The sequence below is a fragment of the Cydia strobilella genome, chromosome 6, assembly GCF_947568885.1.
Source record: "Cydia strobilella chromosome 6, ilCydStro3.1, whole genome shotgun sequence".
Lineage (NCBI taxonomy): Eukaryota > Metazoa > Arthropoda > Insecta > Lepidoptera > Tortricidae > Cydia > Cydia strobilella.
Window position 1 is genome coordinate 21409936 of NC_086046.1, and position 22866 is coordinate 21432801.

Consider the following 22866-nt stretch of genomic DNA (forward strand, 5'->3'; position numbering starts at 1 on the left):
TATTTCTATATTTTGTGCATAGTTATAAGCCAATCAATGTTTATTATTAAGAATCAATGTCCCTATAATAAAAACTACCTATTCCCTAACTTTGTAAAATAGCGTAAGCTGATTGGTCAAGAAATGGAAACTGACTCTGCACAACTCACCCACGTGACGTAGTGGGCGGCGCACGGTGCGCAATCATATAAATATGGCCGCCCAACCGAGCCTCGTCAGTCCATCAACAACTCGTCTATCTACAACACCTCTACACTTAACATTTTATTAACCCTAAAATAAGTGTTCTTACTAACCCTCACACTAACCCGGTAACATGGTGGTGGTATCTTAGAGGTAATCAGCAGCAGCTTCTCTTCGGCCAGCGCGTTCCAGTCTTCGGCGTACGAGCTTCGGGAAAAATAGTCTACGCTCAACAGATACTGATAATTTATTTTGTATATATGAATACTTTACTTACTACTCATTATTGTGAGACAGAATCCCTTAACTTAATAATTCAGTAGCGGACTCAAGTGCAAATAAAACAAGCAAGCAAGTGCAAGTGTTTATGAGAGAGAATAAATGAAATGAAATACAGTGGAACCTCGCTAACCCGAACCTCCATAAGACGAAATCCTCGTTAACACGGAATAAAATGCTATTCCCTTCCCTTCAGAGCCTAAAACCTCCATAAATGGAAATATTCAACGTCATTAAGACGAAGTAAGCAGCGATTCCCTTCACGGCTATTCAGTACATTTTTTTTACCTCTATAACTCGAAAAATGAAATTTGACCTCTACAACACAGTTATATACTGACAAACCTCTGTAACGAGAAACAGACAATAAAGACTTTTCTGCGTTTCTATAATTACCTCTCTAACACGAATTTTTCAAGCGTCTTACCTCTGTAACTTGAAACCTCCCTAAGTCGATGCTCTCGATAAGACGAAACCTCGTTAACACTAAGTTTTTGCCGTTTCCCTTGAGATTCGTGCTATCGAGGTTCCACTGTATTACAAAAGACGCTTGTTTCAGGGGTGACACGCTGTACGCAAACCCGAAGATTTCGAATTCAATGGAGGGTGTATCGCCGCGTCGTCGCACCACTAGTTTAGGATACTCTATTGACGAGCCAGCCGAGGAAATCAATCTCACGTAAGACCCTTAACTTCACTACTTAGAAGTAGTGTTATGGTACTTGGAATTACGAGATTTGTATGGTGTGCGGACGAAATTAATTTGAAAATGATGTTTTTTTTTGTAGAGTAAACATCGAACTGGAATCCCCAGTGGTGGTTGTCCCCCGATCAGCCTTATCCCCACATGTGTTCGTGGCCCACCTCGGCCGCATGAGCCTCGCCAACCGGCCGCGCGGGCTCCGCGCCGCCTACCGCGTGCGCGTCACCGACATCTCGCTCGCGTCCGTGAGTACTAGTGTCCCCGGTGTGTGTAGTGTCCCCGCTAGTGCTCGTGGCCCACCTCGGCCGCATGAGCCTCGCCAACCGGCCGCGCGGGCTCCGCGCCGCCTACCGCGTGCGCGTCACCGACATCTCGCTCGCGTCCGTGAGTACTAGTGTCCCCGGTGTGTGTAGTGTCCCCGCTAGTGCTCGTGGCCCACCTCGGCCGCATGAGCCTCGCCAACCGGCCGCGCGGGCTCCGCGCCGCCTACCGCGTGCGCGTCACCGACATCTCGCTCGCGTCCGTGAGTACTAGTGTCCCCGGTGTGTGTAGTGTCCCCGCTAGTGCTCGTGGCCCACCTCGGCCGCATGAGCCTCGCCAACCGGCCGCGCGGGCTCCGCGCCGCCTACCGCGTGCGCGTCACCGACATCTCGCTCGCGTCCGTGAGTACTAGTGTCCCCGGTGTGTGTAGTGTCCCCGCTAGTGCTCGTGGCCCACCTCGGCCGCATGAGCCTCGCCAACCGGCCGCGCGGGCTCCGCGCCGCCTACCGCGTGCGCGTCACCGACATCTCGCTCGCGTCCGTGAGTACTAGTGTCCCCGGTGTGTGTAGTGTCCCCGCTAGTGCTCGTGGCCCACCTCGGCCGCATGAGCCTCGCCAACCGGCCGCGCGGGCTCCGCGCCGCCTACCGCGTGCGCGTCACCGACATCTCGCTCGCGTCCGTGAGTACTAGTGTCCCCGGTGTGTGTAGTGTCCCCGCTAGTGCTCGTGGCCCACCTCGGCCGCATGAGCCTCGCCAACCGGCCGCGCGGGCTCCGCGCCGCCTACCGCGTGCGCGTCACCGACATCTCGCTCGCGTCCGTGAGTACTAGTGTCCCCGGTGTGTGTAGTGTCCCCGCTAGTGCTCGTGGCCCACCTCGGCCGCATGAGCCTCGCCAACCGGCCGCGCGGGCTCCGCGCCGCCTACCGCGTGCGCGTCACCGACATCTCGCTCGCGTCCGTGAGTACTAGTGTCCCCGGTGTGTGTAGTGTCCCCGCTAGTGCTCGTGGCCCACCTCGGCCGCATGAGCCTCGCCAACCGGCCGCGCGGGCTCCGCGCCGCCTACCGCGTGCGCGTCACCGACATCTCGGTCGCGTCCGTGAGTACTAGTGTCCCCGGTGTGTGTAGTGTCCCCGCTAGTGCTCGTGGCCCACCTCGGCCGCATGAGCCTCGCCAACCGGCCGCGCGGGCTCCGCGCCGCCTACCGCGTGCGCGTCACCGACATCTCGCTCGCGTCCGTGAGTACTAGTGTCCCCGGTGTGTGTAGTGTCCCCGCTAGTGCTCGTGGCCCACCTCGGCCGCATGAGCCTCGCCAACCGGCCGCGCGGGCTCCGCGCCGCCTACCGCGTGCGCGTCACCGACATCTCGCTCGCGTCCGTGAGTACTAGTGTCCCCGGTGTGTGTAGTGTCCCCGCTAGTGCTCGTGGCCCACCTCGGCCGCATGAGCCTCGCCAACCGGCCGCGCGGGCTCCGCGCCGCCTACCGCGTGCGCGTCACCGACATCTCGGTCGCGTCCGTGAGTACTAGTGTCCCCGGTGTGTGTAGTGTCCCCGCTAGTGCTCGTGGCCCACCTCGGCCGCATGAGCCTCGCCAACCGGCCGCGCGGGCTCCGCGCCGCCTACCGCGTGCGCGTCACCGACATCTCGCTCGCGTCCGTGAGTACTAGTGTCCCCGGTGTGTGTAGTGTCCCCGCTAGTGCTCGTGGCCCACCTCGGCCGCATGAGCCTCGCCAACCGGCCGCGCGGGCTCCGCGCCGCCTACCGCGTGCGCGTCACCGACATCTCGCTCGCGTCCGTGAGTACTAGTGTCCCCGGTGTGTGTAGTGTCCCCGCTAGTGCTCGTGGCCCACCTCGGCCGCATGAGCCTCGCCAACCGGCCGCGCGGGCTCCGCGCCGCTTACCGCGTGCGCGTCACCGACATCTCGCTCGCGTCCGTAAGTACTAGTGTCCCCGGTGTGTGTAGTGTCCCCGCTAGTGCTCGTGGCCCACCTCGGCCGCATGAGCCTCGCCAACCGGCCGCGCGGGCTCCGCGCCGCCTACCGCGTGCGCGTCACCGACATCTCGGTCGCGTCCGTGAGTACTAGTGTCCCCGGTGTGTGTAGTGTCCCCGCTAGTGCTCGTGGCCCACCTCGGCCGCATGAGCCTCGCCAACCGGCCGCGCGGGCTCCGCGCCGCCTACCGCGTGCGCGTCACCGACATCTCGCTCGCGTCCGTGAGTACTAGTGTTCCCGGTGTGTGTAGTGTCCCCGCTAGTGCTCGTGGCCCACCTCGGCCGCATGAGCCCCGCCAACCGGCCGCGCGGGCTCCGCGCCGCCTACCGCGTGCGCGTCACCGACATCTCGCTCGCGTCCGTGAGTACTAGTGTCCCCGGTGTGTGTAGTGTCCCCGCTAGTGCTCGTGGCCCACCTCGGCCGCATGAGCCTCGCCAACCGGCCGCGCGGGCTCCGCGCCGCCTACCGCGTGCGCGTCACCGACATCTCGGTCGCGTCCGTGAGTACTAGTGTCCCCGGTGTGTGTAGTGTCCCCGCTAGTGCTCGTGGCCCACCTCGGCCGCATGAGCCTCGCCAACCGGCCGCGCGGGCTCCGCGCCGCCTACCGCGTGCGCGTCACCGACATCTCGCTCGCGTCCGTGAGTACTAGTGTCCCCGGTGTGTGTAGTGTCCCCGCTAGTGCTCGTGGCCCACCTCGGCCGCATGAGCCTCGCCAACCGGCCGCGCGGGCTCCGCGCCGCCTACCGCGTGCGCGTCACCGACATCTCGCTCGCGTCCGTGAGTACTAGTGTCCCCGGTGTGTGTAGTGTCCCCGCTAGTGCTCGTGGCCCACCTCGGCCGCATGAGCCTCGCCAACCGGCCGCGCGGGCTCCGCGCCGCCTACCGCGTGCGCGTCACCGACATCTCGCTCGCGTCCGTGAGTACTAGTGTCCCCGGTGTGTGTAGTGTCCCCGCTAGTGCTCGTGGCCCACCTCGGCCGCATGAGCCTCGCCAACCGGCCGCGCGGGCTCCGCGCCGCCTACCGCGTGCGCGTCACCGACATCTCGCTCGCGTCCGTGAGTACTAGTGTCCCCGGTGTGTGTAGTGTCCCCGCTAGTGCTCGTGGCCCACCTCGGCCGCATGAGCCTCGCCAACCGGCCGCGCGGGCTCCGCGCCGCCTACCGCGTGCGCGTCACCGACATCTCGCTCGCGTCCGTGAGTACTAGTGTCCCCGGTGTGTGTAGTGTCCCCGCTAGTGCTCGTGGCCCACCTCGGCCGCATGAGCCTCGCCAACCGGCCGCGCGGGCTCCGCGCCGCCTACCGCGTGCGCGTCACCGACATCTCGCTCGCGTCCGTGAGTACTAGTGTCCCCGGTGTGTGTAGTGTCCCCGCTAGTGCTCGTGGCCCACCTCGGCCGCATGAGCCTCGCCAACCGGCCGCGCGGGCTCCGCGCCGCCTACCGCGTGCGCGTCACCGACATCTCGCTCGCGTCCGTGAGTACTAGTGTCCCCGGTGTGTGTAGTGTCCCCGCTAGTGCTCGTGGCCCACCTCGGCCGCATGAGCCTCGCCAACCGGCCGCGCGGGCTCCGCGCCGCCTACCGCGTGCGCGTCACCGACATCTCGCTCGCGTCCGTGAGTACTAGTGTCCCCGGTGTGTGTAGTGTCCCCGCTAGTGCTCGTGGCCCACCTCGGCCGCATGAGCCTCGCCAACCGGCCGCGCGGGCTCCGCGCCGCCTACCGCGTGCGCGTCACCGACATCTCGCTCGCGTCCGTGAGTACTAGTGTCCCCGGTGTGTGTAGTGTCCCCGCTAGTGCTCGTGGCCCACCTCGGCCGCATGAGCCTCGCCAACCGGCCGCGCGGGCTCCGCGCCGCCTACCGCGTGCGCGTCACCGACATCTCGCTCGCGTCCGTGAGTACTAGTGTCCCCGGTGTGTGTAGTGTCCCCGCTAGTGCTCGTGGCCCACCTCGGCCGCATGAGCCTCGCCAACCGGCCGCGCGGGCTCCGCGCCGCCTACCGCGTGCGCGTCACCGACATCTCGCTCGCGTCCGTGAGTACTAGTGTCCCCGGTGTGTGTAGTGTCCCCGCTAGTGCTCGTGGCCCACCTCGGCCGCATGAGCCTCGCCAACCGGCCGCGCGGGCTCCGCGCCGCCTACCGCGTGCGCGTCACCGACATCTCGCTCGCGTCCGTGAGTACTAGTGTCCCCGGTGTGTGTAGTGTCCCCGCTAGTGCTCGTGGCCCACCTCGGCCGCATGAGCCTACTTCCTGAGCCTAGTTAAGTACAAAAATCCTCGTGCCACTTGTAAAATTATATAAAGAGTACAAAATTATATAAAAAGTGATCTAGCATCTGCTACCGGCGCGACTCAACATGTCAAGTTGATCTTGATGTATAAAAAAAACGCTTGAAGTTGTTCTCATAATTATAAATATGATACATTTCTTCCTCAGGTGGACGTGAGCTCTAAACTAAAGCAGACAACACTCAGCGCCGAAAGCATGCCGTCGATTTACGACGCCGGCGGCGGCAAGCCTGTGTTACACAACACAGCGCTACAGCTAGCTGTGCATTATGGGCACCTCGAGCCGAATGCTGAGCCACAGGTACATTTTTAATAATTTTACTAAAATCCATTTGAATTTACGCTAGTTATGGTTTCTGTAGTGCAAGTATGCACGAAAAATTTAATCACAGTTTATCGGTTTCTGGTTACGGGTCTTCTTCATCATGTATGTAGATTGTGATAATCAGGTGTGCTGATTTTAACTAATTTTCTCCAAATATCGCTTTGTTTTAAAATATGACGACCGGTCTAGCCTAGTGGGTCGTGATCCTGCCTGTGAAGCCGATGGTCCTGGGTTCGAATCCCGGTAAGGGCATTTATTTGTGTGATGGACGCAAATGTTTGTTTTTAAGTCATGGGTGTTTTCTATGTATATCGTCGCCTAGCAGCCATAGTACAAGCTTAGGATGTCCCCTGATATTTATTTATTTTATGTTTCCCCAATGCATTGGCAAATAAATATCTCTGAACATAATTCTCGACCATAAAATACAATTTGATTTGTATTTGTGTGGCAGTGCGAAGTGACCGGTCAAGTGGTGGGCGGTCTCCACGTCTCAGCGCGTCGCGAACAATATGAGCAGCTATTAGACACGATAAGATATCTCAGCGCCGCTGACGAGCCTGCACCCGCGCCTATGCCTACCCAACAGTATCATCAGGTATTTAATAATGCACTTAATTAGTGTGAAATAAGAGTCATATTCGGTTGTCATTGCGAACAGCTATTAGATACCTCAGCGCTGCCGACGAGCCTGCACCCGCGCCTATGCCTGCCCAACAGTACCATCAGGTATTTAATAATGCACTTAAATAGTGTGAAATAAGAGTCATATTCGGTTGTCATTGCGAACAGCTATTAGATACCTCAGCGCTGCCGACGAGCCTGCACCCGCGCCTATGCCTACCCAACAGTACCATCAGGTATTTAATAATGCACTTAATTAGTGTGAAATAAGAGTCATATTCGGTTGTCATTGCGAACAGCTATTAGATACCTCAGCGCTGCCGACGAGCCTGCACCCGCGCCTATGCCTGCCCAACAGTACCATCAGGTATTTAATAATGCACTTAAATAGTGTGAAATAAGAGTCATATTCGGTTGTCATTGCGAACAGCTATTAGATACCTCAGCGCTGCCGACGAGCCTGCACCCGCGCCTATGCCTACCCAACAGTACCATCAGGTATTTAATAATGCACTTAATTAGTGTGAAATAAGAGTCATATTCGGTTGTCATTGCGAACAGCTATTAGATACCTCAGCGCTGCCGACGAGCCTGCACCCGCGCCTATGCCTGCCCAACAGTACCATCAGGTATTTAATAATGCACTTAAATAGTGTGAAATAAGAGTCATATTCGGTTGTCATTGCGAACAGCTATTAGATACCTCAGCGCTGCCGACGAGCCTGCACCCGTGCCTATGCCTACCCAACAGTACCATCAGGTATTTAATAATGCACTTAATTAGTGTGAAATAAGAGTCATATTCGGTTGTCATTGCGAACAGCTATTAGATACCTCAGCGCTGCCGACGAGCTTGCACCCGTGCCTATGCCTACCCAACAGTACCATCAGGTATTTAATAATGCACTTAATTAGTGTGAAATAAGAGTCATATTCGGTTGTCATTGCGAACAGCTATTAGATACCTCAGCGCTGCCGACGAGCCTGCACCCGCGCCTATGCCTACCCAACAGTACCATCAGGTATTTAATAATGCATTTAAATAGTGTGAAATAAGAGTCATATTCGGTTGTCATTACGAACAGTATAGAAGTATTTTTTTATTTGTACTTCGAGCAACGGCTAACAGCCATATATGCCATATTATTCAGTTAAAAGCTCTTCTCTTCCGCATTTTCAGACCAAGTATTATCGGAATTAAATGTCAATTGCATTGCATTATTTAAAAAAAATACTACTTGTATGTTTTAATATTTAAATGTATGAAATAAACATTAATATTTCTTATTAAGTCTATATAAATGACGATGACTGTTTATAATAGTATCATTACATTATTCATTCATTCAGTTTAACTTTTTTAAGGCGCGTATGCTTTAAGCCCGTTTCAGACACACCCCAATTTAAGATCGGATTGTCTATGGTTTTAAGAGTTTTTTTCCGATCAAAATATAAATGGCGCCAATCCCAGTGGTTTCTTGTGTTTGACTTTCCTCATAGTCAAAATGAAAAGTAGTGTTTAACTCGGGTAAAAGTAACCATCTCACTCTCGAACTCGAAAATATCTCGATATGGTTCACTTTCCACCCTTGGTTAACAATCTACTATTGTACGTCCAGTTTAATAGTTCACCACTGCGTGACGATGATCAGTTCGCTAATTGGTCGCTTTCGGATGAAAAAAGCGCCTGGCGTCCGTCGGCTCGTCGGGTGGATGAGGTTCGAAAAATCGCGGGGCACTTTTGGATGAGACTAACCCAGTACCGGGATAAGTGGCGTACACGAAGAGAGGCCTATGCTCAGCAGTGAGCGACTGAAGGCTAAAATGATGATTATGAGGTTCCCTCATTATGACATATTAAATCACATTTATTTATTTATTTAATCTTTATTGCACATAAGAAAATACAATCGTACAAAAGGCGGACTTAATGCTACAAGGCATTCTCTACCAGTCAACCTTCGGGCAAAGCAGATAACTTGTAGGCGGTGCAACATCATGTTCATGTCATTTACAATCGGGTCTATCGCGAGTTTATTTTGTTACCTTTATTTACCGACGTTTCGACGCAGGTTTCACTGGTCGTGGTCGCGGCTAACTGACGTGCCAGCAAAATGTCAAAACAGAGATTTGTGTGACTACCCGATGAAAAGTACCTCCTCATTATGATTGTATCAATATCTTGTTTGTACTGTATGTGCAGGAGTCGATGTCAGTCCAAGAGATGGAGCCAGCAGTGCCAACATTACGGCTGGACCCCGCCCTCCGCGCCGCCGCGCTCGCCGCCCCGCCCCCGCGCGCCGCGCCGCCGCCGCTCCCGCTGCGCCCGCAGCACGTGCCCCTCTCAGGTACACACACACACACAACGTTACGGCTGGACCCCGCCCTCCGCGCCGCCGCGCTCGCCGCCCCGCCCCCGCGCGCCGCGCCGCCGCCGCTCCCGCTGCGCCCGCAGCACGTGCCCCTCTCAGGTACACACACACACACACACACACAACGTTACGGCTGGACCCCGCCCTCCGCGCCGCCGCGCTCGCCGCCCCGCCCCCGCGCGCCGCGCCGCCGCCGCTCCCGCTGCGCCCGCAGCACGTGCCCCTCTCAGGTACACACACACACACACACACACAACGTTACGGCTGGACCCCGCCCTCCGCGCCGCCGCGCTCGCCGCCCCGCCCCCGCGCGCCGCGCCGCCGCCGCTCCCGCTGCGCCCGCAGCACGTGCCCCTCTCAGGTACACACACACACACACACACAACGTTACGGCTGGACCCCGCCCTCCGCGCCGCCGCGCTCGCCGCCCCGCCCCCGCGCGCCGCGCCGCCGCCGCTCCCGCTGCGCCCGCAGCACGTGCCCCTCTCAGGTACACACACACACACACACACACAACGTTACGGCTGGACCCCGCCCTCCGCGCCGCCGCGCTCGCCGCCCCGCCCCCGCGCGCCGCGCCGCCGCCGCTCCCGCTGCGCCCGCAGCACGTGCCCCTCTCAGGTACACACACACACACACACACACAACGTTACGGCTGGACCCCGCCCTCCGCGCCGCCGCGCTCGCCGCCCCGCCCCCGCGCGCCGCGCCGCCGCCGCTCCCGCTGCGCCCGCAGCACGTGCCCCTCTCAGGTACACACACACACACACACACAACGTTACGGCTGGACCCCGCCCTCCGCGCCGCCGCGCTCGCCGCCCCGCCCCCGCGCGCCGCGCCGCCGCCGCTCCCGCTGCGCCCGCAGCACGTGCCCCTCTCAGGTACACACACACACACACACACACAACGTTACGGCTGGACCCCGCCCTCCGCGCCGCCGCGCTCGCCGCCCCGCCCCCGCGCGCCGCGCCGCCGCCGCTCCCGCTGCGCCCGCAGCACGTGCCCCTCTCAGGTACACACACACACACACACACACACAACGTTACGGCTGGACCCCGCCCTCCGCGCCGCCGCGCTCGCCGCCCCGCCCCCGCGCGCCGCGCCGCCGCCGCTCCCGCTGCGCCCGCAGCACGTGCCCCTCTCAGGTACACACACACACACACACACAACGTTACGGCTGGACCCCGCCCTCCGCGCCGCCGCGCTCGCCGCCCCGCCCCCGCGCGCCGCGCCGCCGCCGCTCCCGCTGCGCCCGCAGCACGTGCCCCTCTCAGGTACACACACACACACACACACACAACGTTACGGCTGGACCCCGCCCTCCGCGCCGCCGCGCTCGCCGCCCCGCCCCCGCGCGCCGCGCCGCCGCCGCTCCCGCTGCGCCCGCAGCACGTGCCCCTCTCAGGTACACACACACACACACACACACAACGTTACGGCTGGACCCCGCCCTCCGCGCCGCCGCGCTCGCCGCCCCGCCCCCGCGCGCCGCGCCGCCGCCGCTCCCGCTGCGCCCGCAGCACGTGCCCCTCTCAGGTACACACACACACACACACACACAACGTTACGGCTGGACCCCGCCCTCCGCGCCGCCGCGCTCGCCGCCCCGCCCCCGCGCGCCGCGCCGCCGCCGCTCCCGCTGCGCCCGCAGCACGTGCCCCTCTCAGGTACACACACACACACACACACACAACGTTACGGCTGGACCCCGCCCTCCGCGCCGCCGCGCTCGCCGCCCCGCCCCCGCGCGCCGCGCCGCCGCCGCTCCCGCTGCGCCCGCAGCACGTGCCCCTCTCAGGTACACACACACACACACACACACAACGTTACGGCTGGACCCCGCCCTCCGCGCCGCCGCGCTCGCCGCCCCGCCCCCGCGCGCCGCGCCGCCGCCGCTCCCGCTGCGCCCGCAGCACGTGCCCCTCTCAGGTACACACACACACACACACACAACGTTACGGCTGGACCCCGCCCTCCGCGCCGCCGCGCTCGCCGCCCCGCCCCCGCGCGCCGCGCCGCCGCCGCTCCCGCTGCGCCCGCAGCACGTGCCCCTCTCAGGTACACACACACACACACACACACAACGTTACGGCTGGACCCCGCCCTCCGCGCCGCCGCGCTCGCCGCCCCGCCCCCGCGCGCCGCGCCGCCGCCGCTCCCGCTGCGCCCGCAGCACGTGCCCCTCTCAGGTACACACACACACACACACACACAACGTTACGGCTGGACCCCGCCCTCCGCGCCGCCGCGCTCGCCGCCCCGCCCCCGCGCGCCGCGCCGCCGCCGCTCCCGCTGCGCCCGCAGCACGTGCCCCTCTCAGGTACACACACACACACACACACAACGTTACGGCTGGACCCCGCCCTCCGCGCCGCCGCGCTCGCCGCCCCGCCCCCGCGCGCCGCGCCGCCGCCGCTCCCGCTGCGCCCGCAGCACGTGCCCCTCTCAGGTACACACACACACACACACACACACACAACGTTACGGCTGGACCCCGCCCTCCGCGCCGCCGCGCTCGCCGCCCCGCCCCCGCGCGCCGCGCCGCCGCCGCTCCCGCTGCGCCCGCAGCACGTGCCCCTCTCAGGTACACACACACACACACACACACAACGTTACGGCTGGACCCCGCCCTCCGCGCCGCCGCGCTCGCCGCCCCGCCCCCGCGCGCCGCGCCGCCGCCGCTCCCGCTGCGCCCGCAGCACGTGCCCCTCTCAGGTACACACACACACACACACACACAACGTTACGGCTGGACCCCGCCCTCCGCGCCGCCGCGCTCGCCGCCCCGCCCCCGCGCGCCGCGCCGCCGCCGCTCCCGCTGCGCCCGCAGCACGTGCCCCTCTCAGGTACACACACACACACACACACACAACGTTACGGCTGGACCCCGCCCTCCGCGCCGCCGCGCTCGCCGCCCCGCCCCCGCGCGCCGCGCCGCCGCCGCTCCCGCTGCGCCCGCAGCACGTGCCCCTCTCAGGTACACACACACACACACACACACAACGTTACGGCTGGACCCCGCCCTCCGCGCCGCCGCGCTCGCCGCCCCGCCCCCGCGCGCCGCGCCGCCGCCGCTCCCGCTGCGCCCGCAGCACGTGCCCCTCTCAGGTACACACACACACACACACACACAACGTTACGGCTGGACCCCGCCCTCCGCGCCGCCGCGCTCGCCGCCCCGCCCCCGCGCGCCGCGCCGCCGCCGCTCCCGCTGCGCCCGCAGCACGTGCCCCTCTCAGGTACACACACACACACACACACACAACGTTACGGCTGGACCCCGCCCTCCGCGCCGCCGCGCTCGCCGCCCCGCCCCCGCGCGCCGCGCCGCCGCCGCGCCCGCTGCGCCCGCAGCACGTGCCCCTCTCAGGTACACACACACACACACACACACAACGTTACGGCTGGACCCCGCCCTCCGCGCCGCCGCGCTCGCCGCCCCGCCCCCGCGCGCCGCGCCGCCGCCGCTCCCGCTGCGCCCGCAGCACGTGCCCCTCTCAGGTACACACACACACACACACACACAACGTTACGGCTGGACCCCGCCCTCCGCGCCGCCGCGCTCGCCGCCCCGCCCCCGCGCGCCGCGCCGCCGCCGCGCCCGCTGCGCCCGCAGCACGTGCCGCTCTCAGGTATACACACACACACACACACACACACAGTTAGACACACAGATGTTGTATAACCAGTGTAGAGCCATATGTAGAGCTACTGCCAACATTACGATTAGATCCCCGTACTACACGCCGCGTCAGTACACATGTATACATGTAGATATATCTAGAGCTAACTTCATTCTACACCTCCGAAGACCTTGAAAACGATTCACTTAACGATTTTTACGATAATAAAAATGTATAATCGCCACCTGAATTATAAAACTTATCGTTTAAGAAACATTTTATTCGCTTGAATAGCGGATAGATTACGAATAAGCCGAAAACAACGCAAAAAATTGCAAATCTTTACTATTGTAAATCTTATCTTATCTTATCTTATTATTGTTTATCTTGCATTAAACATTTTTTTAAAGCAGACAGTGAAATTTTAAATTAAATTTTCAATATCTAGTTAATTAGATTAGAAACACAGGACGGCACGGTGACTTCACTCGATAAAAAAACTCATAAAGTTGTATACTTTCACCCCACCTTTAATCCGTACTCACCGTCAGCGAAGCTTTCAAAATAAAAACTACGCTCGAAGACCTCGCGCTGCTCGCTGACAAAATGATGGAGCACACGTCAACATCATCGTCGCACCAAATCGCCGCAGTTTCTTCTCCCGCAGTATTACCACTCTCACTGCCACCGCCACCACTTCCACCGACTACCTCAGCTCTCGACACCCAATTCCTCATCGGCTAGATAAGAAGATTATCACTCGAAGTCGCCGAGCTGCGTTCGAGACCGCGCGAAAACTACAGTAACCAACGCTACAGCCGCTCTCATCGCCGTTTCCCGTCGCGTCCACGAAACTATTTGCAATCGCAAGACCGAAACCGAAGCCCACGCAGCCGCAGAAGCTCACCGATGCCATATTGCCATTACCACCGTCGATTTGGAATGGACGCCCAGAAATGTGCACAGCCGTGCAATTTCAAACCAATCCCGGCGACAACAGCAGCACCATCGGAAAACTAGACGTAACGCTGGCTGCGGCGGAAACCGGCGTTACCACCAAATCACACCGCCTTTTCGTACGAGACCGAACTACCAAACTTGTCTTCTTGGTAGACACTGGGGCGAACATCTCCGTCCTACCAAGAACACCCGGCACGAAGGCGCAACCTCTACCTTTTCAACTGTACGCCGCTAACAATACAGTTATTCCTACCTACGGCGAGAAGACACTGGAGCTTGATCTCAATCTACGCAGACCATTCCGGTGGAAATTCATCATTGCTGCAGTATCGAAGCCCATCATCGGTGCAGATTTCCTGGACTACCACCACATCATAGTCGACATCACGAGGAGACGACTGATCGACGGCAAGACTCTACTATACACGAACGCACAACTCTGTACTGCAAACATACCTACCGTGCGCAGTATAGACGTGCAACAGTCGTACCACAACATACTTGCCGACTACCCTGGTACAACTCGTCTTACCTCCATGAAGCTTAGCCCGAAACACAACGTCGAACATTTCATCGAAACAACCGGACCACCACTTCACTGCAGACCACGTCCGATTGCACCGCACCGCTACGAACTCGTGAAGAAAGAATTTGCCAACATGATGGAACAGGGCCTATGCAGACCAAGCAAAAGCCCTTGGGCATCACCTCTTCACGTCGTACCGAAGAAAAATGGTGATTTACGTGTGTGTGGCGATTACCGACGGCTAAACGCAATCACTAAGCCCGACCGCTATCCAATCCCACGCATACGTGATTTTACTTACCAACTCGCCGGCAAACAAATATTCTCCACCTTGGACCTCAACCGCGCCTACCAACAACTACCAATAGCAGCGCAAGACGTCGAGAAGAGCGCCATTATAACTCCATTTGGCCTATTCGAATTTCCGAGAATGTGCCCCGGACTCAAAAACTGCGGACAGACATTTCAACGCTTTATTCACGAAGTACTGCGCGACCTTGACTTCGTGTTCCCATTCGTCGACGACCTACTTGTCGCATCGGCCGACGAATCTACGCACGAAAAACATCTACGCTCCGTACTAAGCAGACTCGAAGACTACGGTATCACGATCAACCCGTCGAAATGCGTATTCGGACAGCCATCGGTCAAGTTCCTAGGCTACGAAGTCAGCAAAGACGGCATACGACCACCTACCGAGAAAGTGCAAGCAATCATCGACTATCCTAAGCCGAAAAACATCGACGAGCTACGACGATTTCTCGGAATGCTGAATTTTTACCGCGAAAACATTAAAAATGCCGCACAAATTCAAGCATCACTCTGCAAATACCTACACAATGCGAAGAAGCGCGACAAAACGGAAATCAGCTGGGACAACGAAGCCGATGAAGCATTCAACGCGTGCAAAGTGAGCATACAAAACGCCGCTTTGCTCGCGCACCCCTCCCACCACGCCCCGCTAGCAATATTCAGCGATGCGAGCGACAAGGCCGCGGGAGCTTCACTTAATCAATTCGTCGAAAATGCCTGGCAACCACTTGGCTACTTTTCGAAGAAATTCTCCGACGCCCAGACTCGCTACAGTACCTTCGATCGAGAACTACTCGCAATATACCTAAGTACGAAACATTTCCGAAAAATGTTCGAAGGAAGAGAACTTATGATTTTCACCGATCACAAGCCGCTCACCTACGCATTTACGAAAACTAGCACAAACAACGAATCACCACGTCGCACCCGTCAGCTGTTGTATATAAGCGAGTTCACAACAGACATACGACACATTCCGGGAACTCAAAACGCCGCTGCCGACGCCCTATCTCGCATCGAAGCCATCGCATGTCCATCTCCTATCGACTACGAACAACTAGCAAGAGCGCAAGAGCGAGATAGCGACACTATTCGAACACTCGCACAGCAAGATAACCTGTTGCTGAAACAAGTCACGATTCCCGGAACTACAACAAAACTGTACTGCGAAACATCAAGCACGGACTTACGACCTTATGTGCCCGAAGAACAACGCCGTGCCGCCTTCAACGCAGTACACAACATAAGCCATCCCGGAATCCGAACATCACGAAAACTCGTTGCTCAACGCTACTTTTGGCCCGGACTAAATGCCGATGTAGGCAAATGGGCAAAAGCATGCGTTTACTGCCAGCGTGCGAAGATCCAGCGACACACCGCAAGCCCCATTTCGAGTTTCCCGCCAACTACAAGGTTCGAACATATTCACATCGACCTTGTAGGACCTCTACCTATTACCGCCAGCGGACATCGATACCTACTCACAATGATCGACCGCGCAACTAGATGGCCCGAAGCGATACCTTTATGCGAGATCACCGCCGAAGACGTCGCTAAAGCCCTATACGAAGGATGGATCTCCCGCTTCGGATGCCCCGCTACCATCACGACCGACCAAGGACGGCAATTCGAGAGTCGAGTATTTGCGTCACTTACCCGCTTACTCGGCATCGAAAGAACCCGTTCAACGCCGTATCACGCTCAGTCGAACGGAATTATCGAACGATGGCATAGAAGTCTCAAGGCCGCACTCAAGGCCAGACTACAAACCGAGAAGACATGGATCGACACAATACCTACCGTTCTACTTGGACTACGAGCCGCACTACGCACAGACACCGGTGTAAGCCCAGCCCTACTCACTTACGGCTGCAGTGTACGATTACCCGGCGAACTGTTAGTACCTACGCGCGATGACGTCACCATGGACTCCGATTTCGTAAAAAAACTACGAGCGACCATACAAAGCCTAACGCCGACAGCAACAATCCCGCATGGCAACAAGAAACCTATTTTCGTACATCGTGACCTTTAAACCTGCGAACAAGTATCCGTACGAGTCGACGCCGTAAAGAAGCCGCTACAAGCACCTTACGACGGACCCTACCGAGTACTAAAACGAAACGACAAAATATTCACTCTGCAGCTACCTAACCGCCAGACGAATATTTCGATCGACCGCCTAAAACCCGCATTCATCATCGCCGACACCGAGCAAGATATACCTACAACTACGAGTTCAACGAGCGCAACAAACATACCTACAGCAACAACATCGAATATAACGACGCAACCGACCGTTTCACCGAGTTTACCGACAACACAAGACACCAAAAATGACAACAACAACCAACAACAGAAAAAAGGCATCCTGAAACGAAGAAATGAACAAAGCACAACCACGACCGTTCAAGTACCTACAAGCACAACCCGCCGAGGCCGCACCATTCGCCTGCCGGTACGCTTCGCTTGAGGGGGAACCCTGTGGGAACACACTACACAAGTGAAGATACATCGATTGACACCGTGTGCTGAGGCTGAGGAACGGTGCGATTGACATACTCCGCGGTTAGGCGGAGAAACATGAAATTGCTCTGATAAGAGCAGTTTGGATTGTCCTGAGAAGGACAGTTGGAATATCCTGCAGCATCTTCGTCGGACTCGTCGTGTCTTCTTTCCAAGCAGCGGGGCACGGCGGACCGACGACACGACGTTGACTCCACAGCGGCCGGCGAGCGAAAGGACTCGCGAAGGCGGGCCACTCAGTTTTATAGGCGCGCCGCGCGCGCCTGCGGCATGTACCAGCGTACCTCTCTCTTGGGTTATCTCTTGTTTCACTCTTCTATGTAAATATGTCTCTTTCTTTCTTTCTTCATTTTTGTATATAAACCGTGTATTCTGTAAATAAATTCATTCAATTCTTGTACATAGACAAGTGTTTTACTTCAGCTACAAACCTTCTGAACCACCATAGCCAGCACCTTCGCTATAACTTGTATTTACAATAATGTGAGAAGGTTCAAAATAAGCTAATTATGCAATATGACTGTTACCAGTGCATTTCGAGTTGTCATCGTTCACTGTGGAGCTGCGTGCCGATCTCGGCCGCGGTGAGCGCAGTTTAGTACAACTGGCGTTCCGAGAGTTCGCTGTGCGCCTGCGCAGACCGCGCCCGCACGAATCTGACCTACACGTAAGTACATAATACTTACTTCGTACGATTTCAGCATCAAGAACTAAGGATGCGATATGCGATGTACTAAAACCCTAAATACACTGAAAATCTGTCAACAACAATTCACTAAATACTTACCTATATTTGTATTTTTCGATAGGTATCTCTCCACTCCGTAACAATGGAGGATTTGACACAAGACCCGGAATCCAAGCACCGGATGCTGCTCGTGTCGCACGCGCCGCACGTGCCCGCCAAGGCCGTGTTCGTGTCCAAGTCGTGTCCCGACTTCGGCCGTGCGCCGCCCGCCGCGCGCACCATGTCGCTGCCGAGCGGCCTGAATGTAGACAGAGAGGTATAGTATCGTGCTGCTCGTGTCACACAGTGTTCGTGTCCAAGTCGTGTCCGGACTTCGGCCGCGCGCCGCCCGCCGCGCGCACCATGTCGCTGCCGAGCGGCCTGAATGTAGACAGAGAGGTATAGTATCGTGCTGCTCGTGTCACACAGTGTTCGTGTCGAAGTCGTGTCCCGACTTCGGCCGCCCGCCACGCGCACCATGTCGCTGCCGAGCGGCCTGAATGTAGACAGAGAGGTACAGTATCGTGCTGCTCGTGTCACACAGTGTTCGTGTCCAAGTCGTGTCCGGACTTCGGCCGCGCGCCGCCCGCCGCGCGCACCATGTCGCTGCCGAGCGGCCTGAATGTAGACAGAGAGGTATAGTATCGTGCTGCTCGTGTCACACAGTGTTCGTGTCCAAGTCGTGTCCCGACTTCGCCCGCCGCGCGCACCATGTCGCTGCCGAGCGGCCTGAATGTAGACAGAGAGGTATAGTATCGTGCTGCTCGTGTCACACAGTGTTCGTGTCCAAGTCGTGTCCCGACTTCGCCCGCCGCGCGCACCATGTCGCTGCCGAGCGGCCTGAATGTAGACAGAGAGGTATAGTATCATGCTGTTCGTGTCACACAGTGTTCGTGTCCAAGTCGTGTCCCGACTTCGGCCGCGCGCCGCCCGCCGCGCGCACCATGTCGCTGCCGAGCGGCCTGAATGTAGACAGAGAGGTATAGTATCATGCTGTTCGTGTCACACAGTGTTCGTGTCCAAGTCGTGTCCCGACTTCGGCCGCGCGCCGCCCGCCGCGCGCACCATGTCGCTGCCGAGCGGCCTGAATGTAGACAGAGAGGTATAGTATCGTGCTGCTCGTGTCACACAGTGTTCGTGTCCAAGTCGTGTCCCGACTTCGCCCGCCGCGCGCACCATGTCGCTGCCGAGCGGCCTGAATGTAGACAGAGAGGTATAGTATCATGCTGTTCGTGTCACACAGTGTTCGTGTCCAAGTCGTGTCCCGACTTCGGCCGCGCGCCGCCCGCCGCGCGCACCATGTCGCTGCCGAGCGGCCTGAATGTAGACAGAGAGGTATAGTATCATGCTGTTCGTGTCACACAGTGTTCGTGTCCAAGTCGTGTCCCGACTTCGGCCGCGCGCCGCCCGCCGCGCGCACCATGTCGCTGCCGAGCGGCCTGAATGTAGACAGAGAGGTATAGTATCGTGCTGCTCGTGTCACACAGTGTTCGTGTCCAAGTCGTGTCCCGACTTCGCCCGCCGCGCGCACCATGTCGCTGCCGAGCGGCCTGAATGTAGACAGAGAGGTATAGTATCGTGCTGCTCGTGTCACACAGTGTTCGTGTCCAAGTCGTGTCCCGACTTCGCCCGCCGCGCGCACCATGTCGCTGCCGAGCGGCCTGAATGTAGACAGAGAGGTATAGTATCATGCTGTTCGTGTCACACAGTGTTCGTGTCCAAGTCGTGTCCCGACTTCGGCCGCGCGCCGCCCGCCGCGCGCACCATGTCGCTGCCGAGCGGCCTGAATGTAGACAGAGAGGTACAGTATCGTGCTGCTCGTGTCACACAGTGTTCGTGTCCAAGTCGTGTCCCGACTTCGGCCGCGCGCCGCCCGCCGCGCGCACCATGTCGCTGCCGAGCGGCCTGAATGTAGACAGAGAGGTATAGTATCGTGCTGCTCTTGTCACACAGTGTTCGTGTCCAAGTCGTGTCCCGACTTCGGCCGCACCATGTCGCTGCCGAGCGGCCTGAATGTAGACAGAGAGGTATAGTATCGTGCTGCTCGTGTCATACAGTGTTCGTGTCCAAGTCGTGTCCGGACCTCGGCCGCGCGCCGCCCGCCGCGCGCACCATGTCGCTGCCGAGCGGCCTGAATGTAGACAGAGAGGTATAGTATCGTGCTGCTCGTGTCACACAGTGTTCGTGTCCAAGTCGTGTCCCGACTTCGGCCGCACCATGTCGCTGCCGAGCGGCCTGAATGTAGACAGAGAGGTATAGTATCGTGCTGCTCGTGTCATACAGTGTTCGTGTCCAAGTCGTGTCCAAACCTCGGCCGCGCGCCGCCCGCCGCGCGCACCATGTCGCTGCCGAGCGGCCTGAATGTAGACAGAGAGGTATAGTATCGTGCTGCTCGTGTCACACAGTGTTCGTGTCCAAGTCGTGTCCGGACCTCGGCCGCGCGCCGCCCGCCGCGCGCACCATGTCGCTGCCGAGCGGCCTGAATGTAGACAGAGAGGTATAGTATCGTGCTGCTCGTGTCACACAGTGTTCGTGTCCAAGTCGTGTCCCGACTTCGGCCGCACCATGTCGCTGCCGAGCGGCCTGAATGTAGACAGAGAGGTATAGTATCGTGCTGCTCGTGTTACACAGTGTTCGTGTCCTCCTTTTCACGCTCAAACGAGCCCCAAGTTGTTGGTAAAAATGATTCAATTTCATGATGTTCTTTCTATGTAGTATCACCGCACCAAACGTGACAGCAAATGTGGCCCCACCCCACCCTGCTCACCCGAGCTCGGCGTCGCAGTCGAGACGGAGACAGCGGACGCCGAAGCGGAGGCGGACGCGGAGGAGGGCGCGGGCGACGGACTTGTCAACGTGACCGTGCGGATACGAGACCCGCAGCATTCGAACTTTCACGATCTGTATAATCGGGTGAGTGGAATGTTGTGTCTGGAATGTAAAACATCCCACTCTATGTTCTGATTTTCAAGGTGCGCTTGAAGTAGGTTGGACTGAAAAACTAAAATGTCCTTTTCTCGCTTATAATTTGAGATAAAAATACCCGATTCTAAATTTAAGATTTCGTCATATATCTTGTCACACATGTGGTGCGGCATGAAATGGTAGAAATTAAATAAAATTGAACTAAAAAAAAAAAAAATCTTCTTAATAATAATTTTCTACAATTTCTTGTCGGACTATATCTACAATATGTATGTCTTTTGTACTTAGTAATAAGTTTTTATTAATATTCGTTTACATATAGGAAACTATAGGTCTATTACTAAAAAAATATTACTTTATAAACTCATCTGTTTTATAAGACTGTTTGTTTCTTAATAAATAATAAATAATAATAATAATAATAATGTCCCTTATTCCGTCTCGTTCCCACAGATATCCCGCCATACTCGAGTCCGCTTCAACTGCCTAAAGTTAGTAGTCAGCATAGACAGTTGGGTGGCGGTGTTGGACTTTTTTGGCGTAGCCGGGGAAGACGCGGACGAAATATCGGAGCCTCAGCCTAGCGCAGGTGAGTTGTGACCTTGATCTTCAGAGTAGCCGCATAGTATCTGCCTGAGTATTAGTCGAGCGCAGCCAATTAGAGATTTTATAGAAAACACAATAAGGTAACCACAGTAAATTCACTGCCATCTATCGACACACTTTAAAACTAAAAATTAAGATTTATAAAATACGATAAAATGTATTTAAATATTGATAAATGATTTATTTTATTTGCATTAATTATTTTTATATGATTTTGACCCATGTTCTTTCACTATTAAAATTGTTAAATAACAAACGAAACCGTCAACGCCCTCTATACTAGAGTAGACCAAAGGTAGTGGCGCCATCTGATCGAGAATCAAATTTTCGTGATTTTCGATGCACGTTTTTTTCTTAGACTGTATCCATCAACGGAGTAATATCTATCTTTGGACTCTGTAATGTACCAACTGCTACTGCTAACAAGGTTTATTCTAGTTTGCCGTTTTGGCCGTGCAAATTTTATCTAAATCAGTATTCAATTCAAATGTATTTCAAATTCTCAAGTGACATGTTTTTCCCTCCAGAAACCAGCGTATCAACATCCGAACAATCACCCGAAGAAGGCACAACGCAAACGGAAATGTCCATCCGGTCTCTCAGCGTGGTCCTCGTGGGTGCGCGCGGAGAAGTCTGCTCGGCGCGCGCTGTGCGGGTGCGCGCTAACGCGCAAGCGCACGCTTCTGCGCATACGCGGTCTTTACGCGTGGCCGTGGGCGGGCTGCACTTGGCGGATCTGACGCCGCGTGCGCCGCTGTGGAGGGATAGGCTGAGGACGCATGGGGATAAGGCGCTCGAGATATTGTATTCGAGGTGCGTTTACTTTTAGTCATTATTTTATTTACCAGGTAGATTTAGTGATTATTTAGACATCAATACTTGGAACATAAGCAGAGAGAAATAGCTACAAGATAACGTTATTGTTTTTATGTTGCAGGTAATACAGCTTCTTCTGTCTACCACATAAAAATACTTAAATATATTTTCTTGACAAACCTTAAATATTTGATTTTGATGTTTGCCCAAATAAAATTATGGTACAATTATTAGGGCAGTGACAACTTACGATACAATTTTCGTCGATAATATTTACGTAAACCTCTTTTTTAAAGTCTATTACCTACACATAACACTCATGTCTACAGACTCAGCGCGACAGAAGCGGCGGAAGCCGGTTACGAAACGTCCGTCACCGTGGCTCTTGGTCCAGCAACATATGTGCATACAAAGAGGTTCATACACGAGCTGTATGCGTTCGCGCACGACTTCCGACAGCTGCGGCGCGTCATCGTGCAAGCGAGACAGAAGGTATGGTACCAATGTCGTCCTTAAGCCCCAAAGACGGAAATTTACTTTTGTGATTCTTTGAGATTCCTAAGACTTGTAATTTCTACTGGGGTTAGCTCTTCTTCAAAGTTTGTCAATGCCTAGTCCTAACATGATATCACAATTCGGGGAAGCACCGCACTGCCCTTGAATGCAGTATGGCTCGGCGCGGTCTGGCGTCCGACGCGTCAGTCAACTATAACTGTGTCAAAATTCAAAATAATTTGTCCAACGAGACAATAAAAACGATATAGACAGAAAATGTATTGAAAAAACTAAATACAAATACAAAATACAAATGAGTTTATTTCATTACTTT

The 22866-nt window shown here is 56.8% G+C and overlaps 1 protein-coding gene across 1 annotated transcript in view; it reads left to right on the plus strand.

Moving 5' to 3' along the window:
- Positions 1–22866, plus strand: part of LOC134742311 (intermembrane lipid transfer protein Vps13D) — an 87117-nt gene that overhangs the window by 20313 nt on the left and 43938 nt on the right. The window contains exons 23-34 of the mRNA XM_063675362.1: positions 1022–1141; positions 1251–1410; positions 5844–5996; positions 6475–6618; positions 8848–8992; positions 12502–12648; positions 17494–17630; positions 17773–17967; positions 20406–20603; positions 21069–21204; positions 21749–22034; positions 22367–22529. Of these exons, the coding sequence (XP_063531432.1) occupies positions 1022–1141; positions 1251–1410; positions 5844–5996; positions 6475–6618; positions 8848–8992; positions 12502–12648; positions 17494–17630; positions 17773–17967; positions 20406–20603; positions 21069–21204; positions 21749–22034; positions 22367–22529 (1984 nt within the window). The remainder of the gene's footprint in view (positions 1–1021; positions 1142–1250; positions 1411–5843; positions 5997–6474; positions 6619–8847; positions 8993–12501; positions 12649–17493; positions 17631–17772; positions 17968–20405; positions 20604–21068; positions 21205–21748; positions 22035–22366; positions 22530–22866) is intronic.